At 45.2% G+C, this 15,973-nt stretch overlaps 1 protein-coding gene across 1 annotated transcript; it reads right to left on the bottom strand.

Moving 5' to 3' along the window:
- Positions 1-4,033: 4,033 nt before the first annotated feature.
- Positions 4,034-13,987, bottom strand: LOC119404178 (prolyl 3-hydroxylase 3). Its single transcript, XM_037670757.2, has 3 exons — positions 13,845-13,987; positions 12,390-12,580; positions 4,034-4,578 (listed from the first exon to the last, which is right to left on the bottom strand). The coding sequence occupies exons 1-3, from the start codon at positions 13,960-13,962 to the stop codon at positions 4,378-4,380; spliced, it is 510 nt and encodes a 169-aa protein (XP_037526685.1). The 5' UTR covers positions 13,963-13,987; the 3' UTR covers positions 4,034-4,377.
- Between the last annotated feature and the right edge of the window lie 1,986 nt (positions 13,988-15,973).

Raw genomic sequence — 15,973 nt, 5'->3', positions numbered from 1 at the left:
GATGACTGGTTGTTATTTTACTCTTCTGCCACGCTATATTACATAGGTTAACACGATTCCTTGCCTTACATGACGCCTGTACACAGTATTTGTGCGAAGGAGTTACAAGCACCAGCGTGGCACTGTGGTGGAAGACCCGACTGCCACGCAGAGGGGCGGGTTAAAATCCCATTCGATCACAGAAATTTGTTTCTCATTTAATTTTTTTGTTATATCACGTGATAGCGGACACGGACACCGGCGGCGACGGACAACTATGGCGCCAAAATCAGCTGTTGTGATCTCATAACAGCTTTCGCTGTAACAAACTTCAGTGCCGACAATGCCCTCTCCACTTTGGCCTGCGTGACAGGCGCGCAAAGTCCACTTACGTTAATATCTCTGGTTGCCACTGTTTTCGCTTTTCGCACAATTTCAATATATATTTTCTTTGGAATTCCTGCCCGAGATATGCACATATTGCATGAGCTCAGTTGTTCGGGATTGCGAAGTTCTCTCATTAAGCGAAAAATGATTGAAAAAATTTCGGTTTCACTCCGGAACGAAATAATAGATAAAGTTTCGGTTACGTTTTCGTTCCGGTCAAAAATATCGTTTTTTTTTTTCGTTTTTCTTTTTCGGTTTTTGTTCCGTTCCGACACCCTGCTCGTGAGGAGCAACAGGCTAGAAATCCGCTTTCAAGGCCATCCTCTCCTCCTCCTCCTTGTCATTAAACATCTTCTTGTTCTTCTTGGCTTAACTGTATGTTCGTTTCAATGGTTGCGTCTTACTTGTGGGCGGTATTTGTTTTCTATATGCGGTAATGAAATTAAGCTTGTCCGTACAGTTCTGCGTTACGATTTACCGGAGGAGAATAAGTGATGGGCAACGCTAGTAGCGTCTCCTGTTGATTTAAAGGCTAACCCGAGACGCACAAAGAGGATATTGCAGATGACTTGGATGTTTTGGTGATCGGCTGGTGTGAGACATTGTGAATTACATTATCAATAACTCACAGTACTCCGATTTATTTTCTTTCGAGGAGATTACTGATGTGGCAGAAAATTTTCGAAAGATATTATAGTTGGACAAAACGCCACAACATGGTGCCAGCGGTACTGCCACTGGTTTCTTGAACCTGTCAGCGTCTGTTGAACCCATAATAACATAAATAATAAAAACTCCACGGACAAGCTTAAATTCTGTAATGAATCTAAGCGTAGATATGGAACAATGCATAATCGGTAAAACAGCTCTGATGCCAACATCACACTAGGCGGAAAATAAGCATAGCTGTTTTACTGCGAAGCCTAAGGAGAATTCGAATGTGGGCCGATTTTTCGTGGACAAGCTTTTGTTACTCGCCATTGACGGTGTGTGCTTGCCTTTGCTCTTTGCCGTCCTCTTGTTGCGTTCGGATTTTATTACTCACCATATCACATTCAATGAAGAATTGCGCAAGGTCCCTTAAATGTTACCGTGCTCAGTTCCTACTCCATGCCAAAAAAAGACTCGAATAGAGAATGAATAAAGTAACTTGGCTGTGAAGCAACGTACGCTAGAGCCATTACTTTATTCATGTTACCCCTCATTATCCTCACGGGCAGTATATGTAAATTGATTCGTGAATGAAAATTCATTCAAAGTGCTGTTATCACTGACCGTCGCTGGCGACGCGTTGTCGATGAGAGTCGACTGAAGAAGCGTTCCCATAACTCACCCTCCGCGGCGGGAAGCGCCCCAACAAAAGGAAGAGAATCGCGCGAGCTCCGATAGGCAGCAGAGTGACGGCAAAGCTGGCGCCACCTTTACAATGGACCGTTGTGGCCTCTTTGGAATGCTACGGTGCCGACCTGTCTCGTATGTTCAAAGACTGTTGGAAGGTGAGATCAAAATCAAAGATGTTGAAAGGTGAGACAAACTGGGATAAGGCAAAGATAACGCCAGAAGAAGAGAACAGGACTTCTTGGATTTTTCTTGAATCTCTGGCAATCCATAAATAACTACTGAGCACTCGCCTAATTGTAATAACGGTATCTTCCCGCACGTGTAGGCACGTTGCTCACGTCACATGTTGAAGCAAACATAACCGGAACATTTCCGCCTTCATCTTCATTGTGAAGTCTCCCGTGCGGCAGCTGAATCGTCTTTGATTTTTTGAACTTTTGTAGCCGGTGTTCGTTTTTAATTGCCCTAATAATCTTTGTTTTGATGTATTTATGCGATCTACGATTGCGGTGGCTGCTATCGTAGCGATCTTGCCTTTGCTTTTCCCCCGCTGGTATTGTAACATGCACTGCTGATATCAACACTTCTCGCCACTCCGAAAACCCAGCGCAGGTAGAAAAGTGGCAGCCTTCCATTGCTCTTGTTGGGCGACTTTCCTGGCGTGGCATTGCAGGATGTTCAGCAGTTTCTGAGGCTTTGTTTTCGAAGGAGACGCATGCCTTGTCCTCCTCCGGTATGTTTCTGTGAACAGTCAACCAACTCGGATTTCAAATAGCCAAAACGCGGCACTGTGTTTAATTGTCCAAACTTACTGTTCTAATTTCCTTGGCGCCTTTGTAAATCTACAGGGTCTGTTATTGTTTCTATTGTGTGTATTCTATTCGCCATCTCCGCTTCTCTTTCTTTTTTTCATGATACCACATCGTCTACTTATACCTTCAGTTGACCTGTACTAGGTCACCAAATTTGTTGACTTTTTGAAGTTTGAAGTTTGGTTTATTTTGCCACACAAAGTACAAAAACAATTGCACTTGAGATGTGGTTGGGAAGGTGGGAAAAAAGCTACGTGCAAGTAGCTTGACTGGCCCCACCTCCCATTACCCAGCAGCGGACACTATAGCAGAAGCAAAATAAAACATTACTCTATTTCGTGTCCACGCTTTTTAGGTTCAGGTATTTCTGAATTCTGGCTGCCCATTTCTATTCAGTCATACTCCTATAGCTCTTCAAAACTAATTTTGATCCGCAATATTACACCGCATTTTCCCCACCCACTTCCACGACTATAATCTTATGGCTTGCTTTGCCAATCTGTATGCCACCGACGTTAATCTAACTGGCCTATACTAATCTCACTCTTCCTTATCCCCCTTTGCTTTCATATATGAATTATATCTTGCTCTCCAGCCTTCCTGTTTGAATTTTTTAGAAACATGCTCTATATGCAATAGTTAGCTATGCTGTGCTTTTTCGACTTGGCTGCTTTAACTACGTTGCCGTGTAGTTACGGAGATTTTGTTTTTTCCCAATAAATGGCCTCCATGGAGGTCTCAGACTTCTTTGCTTCGGGATCGCGTTGAGTATAGACCACGCGACTTATTGTTACTAAAGCTGTCGCTGCTAAGGTCATCTATGTAAGGCAACGCACAGCCTCCCATGAAGACGTTACCTCTTTCATCTTTTATAATAGTTTGAGCATTTGCAGTTGATTGCAGTGCACGTACATGACTAAAAAATTTTTGTGTGTGCTTTGATCTTTTTCGCAAATTCGCAGCACCCACCGCTCACTTCCGCAGACGAGCCAGCTTTACGTTCAGTTGTGGTCCCTTAGCAGCTGCCATTCGTGATAAGGACACACCATATCTTGGCTCCGTTAAGAAACGCTAAGGGAAAAAAAAGCTTAATGTTGCGCCTGTTGAAATTAACCGAATCAATCAATCAATAAATAAATAAATAAATCAATCAATCAATCAATCAATCAATCAATCAATCAATCAATCAATCAATCAATCAATCAATCAATCAATCAATCAATCAATCAATCAATCAATCAATCAATCGACCGACCGACCGACCGACCGACCGACTTCATCGATAAATAAATAAATCGATCGATCGATCGATCAATCGATCTTCCGTTAAGAAGAAAACAAACTAATTTTTGTGTGTGTTCGAGTTTACCATGTCAATAAATCATAGAATTATTCAATCAGTCATTCAGCCAATAAATTGGTCTGTTTTCAGTAATAGAACTAACTCACAACTAACTAGCTAAATCATTAACTTTCGTAAGTTAGCAACAAATAATTGCCGCAGAAAGAAGCGGTCACAGACAGCGTGATGAAGGTACGGCCTTTAGTTTTTTCTCCTTCAGCGAAGGCAGGGGCAGTGGATACACGTATGACACTGTCTTGTGTGAGCTTCTGTAGGACGTTTATGTAGAAAAGAAAGTCTTAACGCAATCACGCATAAATCTCCCCAAAATAAAGGGAATGACACACATCAAAAGGTGAGCTATTTGCAGCGAGATATTGAAAAAGTTAAAACGAGGTCAACAAAAGTAAAGTTTAAGCATGGGCACGCATTGTCCGGTGTCAGGGTATCGGCAGCAGCGCAGTACGGACTGCAGACGCCCAGCGGTATCCTTGGAAGCAGAGTCGTTGCGAGTACTCATACGTATCGGTGGCTGCTGTTAGCCACGCTGTAGCCGAGTGCGTTTTCGATCTCAACCCTGTTGGCTTCCTGGCGCTCCCTGGTGTGCGTCATCCACACCAGTACTGCGCATCGGCGACCGGAGAACACTGGCAGGACGCCGTGAGGGTTGCGGCTGTTGAAGGACACCATTCTGCCGCACTTCGGCCGGACGATGGACTGAAAAAAAGGCGGGAGCTTGTAGCCACCGCCGCAGCAACAACAGATAGTTTGATATAAACGCACAAAATGAGGACAGAGAGGATACTTCAGACACGCGAACGCTGACCTACAACAAAAAAGAAATATCATGGCTGTGTGGTAGAACACCTCTGAGCTACGCAGACAACCTGGGTTCGATACTCACTCGAACCCGAAGATTTTTATTTATTTTATTTGCATCTCTCTCAATTTTTCGGTCACGGAGACGATGACTTTTCGCTCACAACCAACGACGCCGACACCGACGCCGACGCGGACACCGGAATTTCCGCGAAACGAACTCTTTAACGCTATCGCGTTAAAACTACACGAGGGTCCCTTATGCGTTCGCCTAAGACGACTCGAATGCGAAAACCGTCTTCTTCTTTTTCTTCTCAGTCGATGTAATGATCCTCCACCGCACCCCTCTTGAAACTTTCTGCACCTAACGCGGTTTCGCCAGTCTCCAGGATAGGCCCGCCCCTGAAGCGTAGTATTCCCGCAAAAAACTACGTGGGAGGAAAACTTACGAATGACAGAAAGAACGCCGACTGGCAACTAAGCTTATTTCACCGATACGCCCAAGAATATATACAGCAGGAAAATATGCCTCTCCTTCACCAAGGCGACGGTGTTATGTTTATGACGTCACGTTATGTGACTCCATGGATGATCTCACAAATTTTGGCGATCTGTGACGTCATGAGGACGTCACACGCTGACGCGATCACTTGATGATGATTTTTGCATCGCTCGTGTTGACGCCGACGGCCAATTTTCGCGTTTACCGAGGCATCTAAGGCTTTCACCCTAATATTTCATTTCGAAAGAATCAACCACTTATATGGAGAAAAACCCGTGACACTTCTCGTGTGCACCACCCGCCGATAATTCCTCTCTTTACGCAAGAAGGACAGTTCATTCCTAGATAGAACAATGAACGGTTGCGACACACAGCTGTCACCCAACTCAGGCCAGTAGCCAGAATTTTTTTCGGGGGGGGGGGGGGGCCCTAGCCTCCCCCTCCCTGGCTACGGGCCTGCCCCAACCTGTCACTCAGTTCTGCTTCAATGATTTCAATGGTTAAGTGATTACTACAATCAGCTAACAATTGAGCAGGCATTGTACACCGTCAATCACCCTTTCTAAGAAGGATATCTGCGGGCTGTGCACTCGTCTAGTGTGCCGGGTTCGCAATGTAAGTGGTTGCTTGTTTCGATATAAAATATTGTATTAAGTCAGCGCAAGTGTGTATCTTCTCTGTCCTTGTTTTGTGCGTTTTTACCGTTTAGCATTTTTTATCAACATCGGCCAAACAGAACTGTACTCGGTTCCGTGCATGAAAAGCAAGGCTACGAAGGCGAGGGATTCTAGCTAGCATTTTGTTTTTCACAAAGCTTTCATGAGAACGCACGTCTGTGCGTCTTATATTGTGGTCTATTGAGATACGGCTACAGGTGTCAGCTTGGCGAACTACATCGCACTACGCACGCATGTTTCTCATTGTGCACGGTGAATGTGCGTCATATGCAATAGAAAAAATCAAAGCCCCTCCACTACTGTATAGATCGAAGCCAGCAAGGGTAGCGGCTGCGCCTACACGTTCTTTGGCAGTGGCTTCATCTCGTTTTAGCGCCCATTCGGTATTCTGTGCGCGCTGGCGCTCGTTCAAATATTCCTCCGAGCGAACGACACGTGTCGGTCCCATGGCGAATCGAAAGAACTGATAACAGCGCTAGCGCAATCCCTAAGTCGCGAGACAAAAGGGCGTAACGACTGGTGGAAAGTGCCGCCTATGAGTAACGCGACACTCGTGAAAGAGGCATCGGCGTTGGCGAGGGGGCGATAGGCGAGGGGCGCCGAGAATTAGTGTCCTAGCAGTATGCAGCTTCGCCGCAAATGTTTGGTAACCATGATAACAAATACGGAACCGAAAATACAACTTGAAATGTAAACCATAGCAAGACTGGAAAGGGGACAAAATACAGTAATTAAAGTCCAAAAGAGCTCAATTCAGGGCACATGGAGCCTTATTCAGGGGGACACGGAGGCTCTAAGCGATGAAAAAAATAGGCTGAACAGGGAATACCGCTGGAGCCACCATTACGACAAGTGAACTTGTCTTGGTTGCCCCGACCGTGGCCTCCGCGATTAGCTCAGGCAGCGCGTCGTCGCTCTGCCAGAGCTAATCGCGGAGGCCACGCCCTGACGAAGACAAGTCCACTTGTTGGTGCGAGCGACATTCCCTGAGGCCACGCCCTGAAGAAGACAAGTCCACTTGTTGGTGCGAGCGACATTCCCTGTTGAATTATTTTTCAGCAGTGAAAATGGTATCTTACGAAGCAAAAAAAAAAAAGGCCCAAACGGTCCCTTATGCATTCACCTAAGACGACTAGAAGGCGAAAGCTATCTTCTTTTTCTTCTCAGTCGACGTATTCATCTTGCCCCCCCCCCTCCCTCCCCGAAAGATTTTTTAACCTAACGCGCTTTTGCACTGCCTCCAGGATCACAGGCACCTCACCTGGTTTCGCACTGCCTCCGTGATCAACGTTATGTCACGTGACGTCAGATTGACGTCATGATCACGTCATATTGACGCCGCATATTTTTACGACCTGTGACGTCATTATGACGTCATATGGTGACGCCATCACTTGATGATTTCTTTCATCACTCGTCCTCGAGGCCGCTGGACGCCGACGCGGGACACCGACAGTAACTTTTCGCAATTGATGAGGCATCAAGGTTTCTACACCGCGAGTGAAAGAAACGTGCAGTATGCCTCGCAGAATCAAAACGTAACTCTGATACTTTCATACCGCAAAATGTGTCGTTATTCTGCGTTGCACAGTTGGTGCATTTTGTAGCCGAAATCGCGGACAATGCCGCGACGATCGGCCACAACACACCACGTGCGCTCCCGACCAGAACAGTACGTCGCATGCAGAGCGCAGGAGGCCTCTTAATTATTACATAAGTTGACTAAACCTGGCGTCTACAAATTGTACTCGCAATGTCTAACGTTGTTTCTGTGTAGAAAGTGACGCATGTTGAAGAAAGACGGTTTACACCTGCTTCATAGGAACGAATTATCACACGAAAGTAAAATGTACATTCGTAGGAGCACTTCCTTCTTTGTTGGGGGATCTGGAATACACGAGCATAAATTTGGACAGAGTGTAATATGAATGACTTGTCTACATTGTTTTTATTATTTAGTTTATAGCAGCGTCCCAGCGTCGCTGAGCAAACCTTCTTGCGCTAAACTGGCTAAACACTCATCTGAAATGCCTATCTCAGGGTCCTCGTATCCCGAAGCATCCTTAGCGCGCAGCTTGCCGAAATTATAAGCCGATGAAATAATTTTTGTATTTCCACAAAAACGATATCACTAACTCTCAGCTAAAAGTCATACGCAGCGGCCAAAACGTTTTCGACGTAGCTTGATAAAAATGAAACTGTGCAATAGCTACACAGAAGATGCTCACAAAATGAACAATTGGGGCTTTCACAAGCTTGAAGGATGTGTAGAGTGGCATATTGATACTGCTGCGAACTACACCTTGACTTCAAATAAGTAATGCTGGAGTTGTCTTATTGGGCTTTTACAAGATAGCTGTATCCGGTTAGGAGGTAAAGAAAAAGTTCTACAGCATATCCACGGGGTGAATGATGATGAGTGGGGCGAAGCTCTCGTACGGCAGGATCTTGGCGGCGGCGTCGCGCAGCTTCACGCCCAGTACATCATCAACGACGTGAGATCAGGCCGGTTTATACTAAAGGGTCGATGAGAGTCATGACGCCTTGCAGCTCACTTTAATTTTACATGTACGCTGTGAATTTTTATTGTTTAATCACGCACAGGAGAAATCTCACCAGGCACTACCTTGGAGGTAAACAATGGCTGCTAATGGGGAATGAGAGACAGAAGAAGTCGGCTTTTAGCTAACACTTACACTTCTACTTCTACTAACGTTTCCTACTGGAACATGCCAATGGCTGCTAATGGGGAATGAGAGACAGAAGAAGTCGACTTTTAGTTAACGCGCACGCTGCGAATTTTTTATTGTTCCACAACGCACAGGAGAAATCTCCCACCGGCACCACCTTGGAGGTCAAGATCTGGTGCAAGCGCTAAGACTGGTTACGCACTTACGACGGGGACGAACAGGGTGCCGCTTTACGGAACTTCGCCCCTAAAAAATGTGGCGATCCGAGAATGCGCAGAAACTATAACGAAGAACCAATGCCAGCATCCGCTACATCGAAAGGTTACCCCGCTTGCTCTAGCTTCTGTTTAGTATTTGTCGGCATATCCTCCTGAGTCCTGGGTTAAAGTTAGGTGCATGAATTTTTTCAGGAAGTTCAATATAGCTCGAATAGACCACGCAGGCAAAAAGTGTTAAAGCATAGCTTAGCAAAAGTTGGTGTTTGTATGTCGTGCAATATCCACTATATTGGACACGAGGCATTGACTTGGTCCTGCTGTTTATTATATTGGACATCAGGACCAAATAACGCGGCAAAAATAACGTACTTAAAAGGTACTTTAAATATGATAAGGTATTTAAAATTGATAAGCAAGCAAACAAACTTCAGAAATGCAAGACAAATTGCGTAGTCTGACGAGTGCGGCCGTAGAACACGCTACTGCTGACCACTGCCATTTTGGCCTAGTATTCCAGGCACGCCGCTGCATTGATTTTGCCCACACTTGACACAGGGCGCTAGTAGACGTTGAAAAAACTAAAAAAATAGTTTTCATTGGCAAATAGTGGGTGCTGGGGCTGGAGCAGACGACAATGAGTTGTCCAATATAATGGAAATTTCTCCATAGCTGTCCCTCAGGTGTATATATAGCTAGGATTTAGGGATTATACTTGCCGCACCATGAATCGCTATCCTTGAAGTCCTTGAAGTATTCTTAACATTCTTAAGCTATTGCCCCCAAACGCAAAATTTGAAGCATGCATCTCCTAAATGTTGTGATAGAGAAATCTATAATAATATGACATGGTTCCTAGTGTAAAAGGCGACGGGGACGATAAGACGCTAAGCCACGCCAGAAATCTATAACTAAAATAGAAGACACTTCCATAGATCCCAACTCGCGACAAACGTCACGGCCTGATGTTTCAGCTTCGTTGGTTAAGTATCTATACAGAGTTTCTTCTAAGCTCACGTTCTTGCACCCGATTGAAACACGCGCGGACACCTTCATGTACTCCCGCAGTATAACACGTAGACACGGAATCGCTAAGCTGTTTTCTAAAGGCCACACCCATTCAGCGACGTATAGGCACAGCTCCATACAGTTTTGTTATCGTTGAGTGCTAAGCACTAAAAATCGTCCACGTTTTCTTCCAATCACCACGTTTGCCAACGTGAATAGGTGTTCCCTGGGACAGCTCTCCCAAAGCAGAGTGCAGAGTGCGCGGTATCGTTTACCCTTTATTGTAGAGGTTGTGTTTGTCCTCAAACATAAAAACAAATGTACTCTTTCACTTACGTTCTGTCCGTGACCGCGAATATGTCCACGAGGGATGCGATGCGGGCTTGGTGGTAAAACGTCTTCCGGTTTCCTTGTAGCGCATATAAAAGACAGGGACAAATGTCCTGCCTTTGTCACACATTTGTCCTGGCAGGACAAATGTTTGTCCCGCTAAGAGACAGGACAAACATGAATTCTGTATGTCCATGTGTGCCTACATTCGTACTGTGTCTTATTTGAGCTACGAGAAAGCTGTTGTCTCTCAAGTTTTAACACCGGAGCTGTTTAGGCTGCCGGTAACATGTGCTCCGTCGTGAAGAACTATCATCATCATTAACCCGCACGCACTCTCTTCATTGTCTTTACAGTGAAGTGCGAAAATCCTCAGGTGGGTATGCGCCACAGGAATTGGGCAAGCCGCACTACCGTGGACAGCAGGTGCAAGTGTCAAACGAAAACGAACACGTGAGAGAGAGAGAGAGAGAGAGACAGAAAGAAATAGAAGAAAATAGAGAGAAAGAAACGGAGAGAGAGAGATAGATAGAGAAAGAGAATAAAGATATAAAGAGATAGAAAGATATAGAAAGACAGAAAATGAGTTAGAAAGAAACAGGCGCAAAAAGAGATAGAAATAACAGAGAGCAAGGGAGAAAGAAAACGAAAGAGAACAAGTAAAGAGGAACAAAAAAGAAGGAGAGAGAGAAAGAAAGGAAAGAAAGAAAAATTAAAATAGAAAGAGCGAGAAAGAGAAAGAAATAGATAGAGAGATAGAAAGGAACTAGAAAGAAAGAAAGAAATAGAAAGAAACAGATACCAAAAAGAGATACGAGAAACAGAGAGAAAGAGAAAAAAAAGCAGAAAGAAATAAAAAAAATATAGAGAAACAAGACCACAAAGCAGCGCTCTCTTTGGGGCTTGACACCACTAGTGCTGCACTGCCGTAATTTTTGTAAAGCCGGGCATAAAAGACATTAAAGGCCCTCGCCACATATTTTAAAACAATAATCGCATGACCTTGCTATCGCAGTTTATTGCCTGGCGAATTGAGTGCCGCAAGAATGTTTAGAATCGGTCAAATACTAGAGGAGTTAGAGATCTGTCGCATGTTTCCAGCGCATTCTCTATTTTCCCTCAGTATTGTCAATAATGGAGATATATAAATTGACTATAGCAAAACCACCGTAATCGCCCCTCGTTGGGTTCCGTCTCCACAGTAGTGAAAGGCCTAGCAGATCACGCAAGGGGCTCATGTACATTACGTACGTGGGCACTGTCGTTTACTGTCTTGGCACGCGATGCTATGTTAAAGGGGCCCCGCAACACTTTTTCAGCATGGTCAGGAAACGCTGCCGATCGGTAGTCGAGGCTCCTGAGAACATGTGAGCCAAACATTATAGCGAGTGGCCTGGAATTTACAATTAATTATCGAAAGTCAGGCAGCAATCGCTCTCTCTTCTCCGTACATATAATACCATATAGCCAAATTGCTGCGCCATATACCAAGGTTCATGGTCATTGGATGATTTGAGCGTCGCGAGTCCCATAGTTACTGTGGCCGCCGCGGGATGCTGCCACGTGTCCGCTCGCGCTGCCCGCGATCACACTGAAAGTAAGCCATGCTTTCGAAGAAAAAAAAAACAAAAAAAATGTGCTCAATGTCATGACGCGCACTGACGCAGGGACGCATCTTCTTGCCCCCTTGTCATGCCTGCGTAGCTTTCAGCGCGCTCGCTGGTACGAAAGGACAGGAAGCACAAAGAGTGCGGCAAATCCTTTTAACACCGATCTCACGTGACGTATTCTAAAAAAATTGCGGCAGTCAATTCGTGAGGAGTTAAGCTGTTTTAATGAAGCCATTGGCGATTAGTTGAAAAAGGGTTGCAGGCCCCTTTGGACAACGCTCTTGTGATGCGTGGGTAGTGTCACTTCACAGTACTCACGAAAGAAGGGGAATTTTAAGGGCTCGTTTTGCTTTGCTAGGCACAGCATTCATTAAGACTAACAGACAAGAAAGTCAGAGAAAGTACAGGGTATGTTATTTGTAGCAATTATGACTGTAAATGTGAACAAAGTAAAATGGACGAAAAGATAACATAACATGTTAACAAGATAATAGTGCTAAAACCCTCTATTAAGAGATGTGTTCGCCTAGTTGAGCTCTACGCCGCAAGCTTGCGCGCCTATTCGGGCCGCTGACGTTTTGGCATTCAGTAACCCGGTAATGCGCAAACGATAAGAAGCTTGAAGACAAACGGAAATTCTGCAGTTATGTGCGGCACCGCTTTTGAGGCTCACGCACCCGTACGCTCGTGCGAGGTGTCGTGGCGAACACTAGCTCTCCGCCGTGTGCGTCGTCGTTGAGGTAAACAGCGGCGCTGAAGTCGCGCCACCCGAAATCCAAGATCAACACTGGGCAGCTGGCGTTGTCCTGGTACTGACAGTTGTCCGCGTGTATCTGATGGCTCATGTCGGTCCTGTTTATGGTCGAATCTGCGTAAGCATTAGCAGGTGTTACGGTAATTGGTTATATATGGTTATACGAGACACGACAAAGTAAGCCTTCTTTTGTACTTGCCTATGTTCCGTATCCTGATGATGATTTTTGAGTTTCACGCGCCAAAACCATTGTATGATTATGAGGCGTGCCGTGATGGAGAGCTCTTGAAATTTTGACCGCCTTGTGTCGTTCAACGTGCACTGACTTGGCGCAGTACAAGGGCCTGTAGCGTTTCGTCTCCATCGAAATGAGGCCGCTGCAGCCGGGATCGAACCCGCGACCTTCGGGTCAGCAATAGAGTACCGTAACAACCGTACAACCGCGGCGGTCGTTCCACCTCCTGTATGCCCGCCTCAATCAGGTGTTCAAATAACGTGTTTCTTGAATACAGTCTCAACAGGCCTTGTCAGCATATTCCATCAATTTTTAAAGATATATCGTTTAGGCAGTGCAGAGAATGGGTGCCAATATACAATACATTTGTGACAAGAAAGTTTATACGGATATGTATGCGAAACAGGCCATTTGATAAACTAATGAGTGGGTCACTTGTTAGAGCAGTGGTTTCGGTGCTCGGCTGCTGTCCTGTAGGATCGCGGGTTCGATCCTATTCGCGACAGTCCCAATTAGATGGGCGCGGAATGCTAGAGGCCCGTATACTGTGCGATGTCAGTGCACGTTAAAAGACAGAAGAATGCCAAAATTTCTGGGAGCTGTCCACTACGACGTGTCGCATGATCATATCACGGCTTCTGCACGCAGAAAACCAGAATTGTTATTGATAGTATTAATAGAGGTGTGTATGGACCAGAATATGCCTTAATGCGTGAAGTAACTTAAAAACGCCGAGGACATAAAAGAAACGAATTATTATGAAGACACTCGTTGTATGCACCATGTTGTTCACAACCTCCATTCTGCGTTTAAACTCTGCTTTGATGCAGCAGGGCCCTTCCGAGTCACCAAACTAAAGTTGCTGAATCTCAACTTATCTTTAATAGCATTATGTCTCGAAAGAGCTACCCAATGGGTTGATTTTAGGCTCATGAAAGGGTGTTAATGACAGTGTCTTAAATTCCCACGCAGCACTTTCAAAAGAAAAGAACACCAGCCCCCATTTTTAATCAACTAAGCTTTTGTGCAATAGTTTAGTTGTGCTAAAACAAGGTATGCCCAAAACCGCCAATGGAAATATGTTTCTGGCCTGAGTCTACGGCATTATACTTTGAATTTAGAATGATCTATACTGGGACCAACCTTCTTCCGCAGTTCTGCAATTCACCTGGACTAGATGCATGTAGAGCCTTCTTTTAAGTCGGAAATAGGCTTCGGTATAAAGACGAGCCCTGTCCGAAACCGCCAGCATGACCCTCATGGCCGTCGCGACCTCAGCGAGCTTTGCAATTCCTGCGAACAGAAACAAATTGTGATCAGTGAAAGCTGCATTGTTTAGTCAGAAGTGCAACATCTAAAACGACGCGAATTGATGCCAAGAGCAATCGCATCGCTGCAGTAGCGCTCTGAACTTGAATATCTCGTCACAGCTATACTTTTTTGCACACCCTGTTTTATGTCGAGCTAGCAGCTGGGTAGCAGAAATGACACACACACACACACACACACACACACACACACACACACACACACACACACACACACACACACACACACACACACACACACACACACACACACACACACACACACACACACACACACACACGCACACGCACACGCACACACACGGACACACACGCACACGCACACAGAGACGCGCGCACGCGCCACTGAAATTTTTGGGTGAATTTCATTACTTCGCAAGCATTACTTGAGGCCGCTTTTTTAAAATCTCAAAGCTGGAACGGGTTCATCGCATGAAGGACTTCAATTCTCGCATTTTGACATAGTTACCTAACTCCAGTAATTAGAAAGTTCATTAATCTGACTTTCTTAATGACAGCCCCAAATGATGTCTTTAGCCAGCTTAATATGCCTGCGGCTACAGAAGAAGCAACTGTGAAGCCATCGAACAAACATTGCCTTTCCCTGATTGTTGAGGATCTTGGACACGGATTTCTTGAAACGCACTGCGTATACCATGTTCACTCAAGGTAACCAGTCATAAAGTACCGAATGACGAAGGTTACCGCAGTTAGGAAGTGCTTCACGTTCATACTAACAGCCACCAGCGGTACCTAATATGGCGAGACAGATTACGAAAAATTCCTACCCTAGAATTCTAGCTCCTTCGATGATAGCGCTACTGACGGGGCGCTGACACAGGTGTCACCCAGCTGCGCAATCTCTGTAGCTTCCATTCTTTCGCCTATGCTTGCTCACAATAGTACATCTATCAAACAAGGGTGAGCACTCGCATGACCTGTATATACGCTGTTCATTGTTTTTCACAATGAAATTCAGTGCTGTGTGCGTCAGTGCTGTGTGCGGCCTTGTATATGCCTTGTCATTTTTTTCCCTGTTCCTTGAAGTACGTATAACTAGCATCACTTTCGGAAAATGCATGTCGTCAGACAGCAAGAAAATACATTAGTGTTGTAATCAAGCCGCTCTCGAACTGTTAAACATTTTTGAGAGACTGGAGCGCAGCAGAAAGATGTGTCTGTGAGCCCCGCAAAGGGATTCTACAAAATTACCACAGCATTTCTCGTAAAAATTTGTATGTTCCGTTATTCAGCTACTGTTTCAGTCATAGATGCAACAAAGACTTGATAAATATTTGCGGCTAAAATTTTGTTTTGTATCTCGAAAGATACAAAAGAAAAAACGCAGGCCTGCGATGAAACCGCAGCACAGTCACAGCGAAAGCTGGAAGAGCGGCGTTTCTAGAGCCCGTTAAGCTCTCCTGGGGCTACAATACAAGTACATTAGAAAGGTACCCACTACGCCATTAACCACAATTTTTGTGAAGTTGGGAAGCACCTACTAAGCCATTATTCGGCCTTCTGCGGTGAAGCGAGGCACCAGCTACACGTCTCTAAGGCATTATGTGTACTTCGTTGACGCGCCGACTGATGACGATGAAGAATTATGGCTCAGCCCTTTGTAATGAGTTGGAATCTTTAAACGGCCCACCAGTTATGTAATTTGCATTGGGTGACGCCCGGTCACTATTTCCCTCTCCCGTCATGCTGTATAACATACGTTGACGTGGGAGAGAAACGGGGGGTGGGTGGCGAAGAACTTTACTCAGACCCCGAGGAAATGAATGGCGCTTATGGGCTTCCTTGGCAACCAATATAAGTGCACTTGCCAGGAACCCACTACGCTATAAATCATTGTAATTTTACTGAGACCCCGAGGAAGTGGATCATGCGCTTATGGGCTTCCTTGGCAACCAATACAAGTTCACTTGCGAGGAACCCACT

This window comes from Rhipicephalus sanguineus, chromosome 9, assembly GCF_013339695.2.
Source record: "Rhipicephalus sanguineus isolate Rsan-2018 chromosome 9, BIME_Rsan_1.4, whole genome shotgun sequence".
Lineage (NCBI taxonomy): Eukaryota > Metazoa > Arthropoda > Arachnida > Ixodida > Ixodidae > Rhipicephalus > Rhipicephalus sanguineus.
The sequence above is the reverse complement of the archived record's forward strand: the minus strand, read 5'-3'. Positions and strand labels throughout refer to the sequence as shown.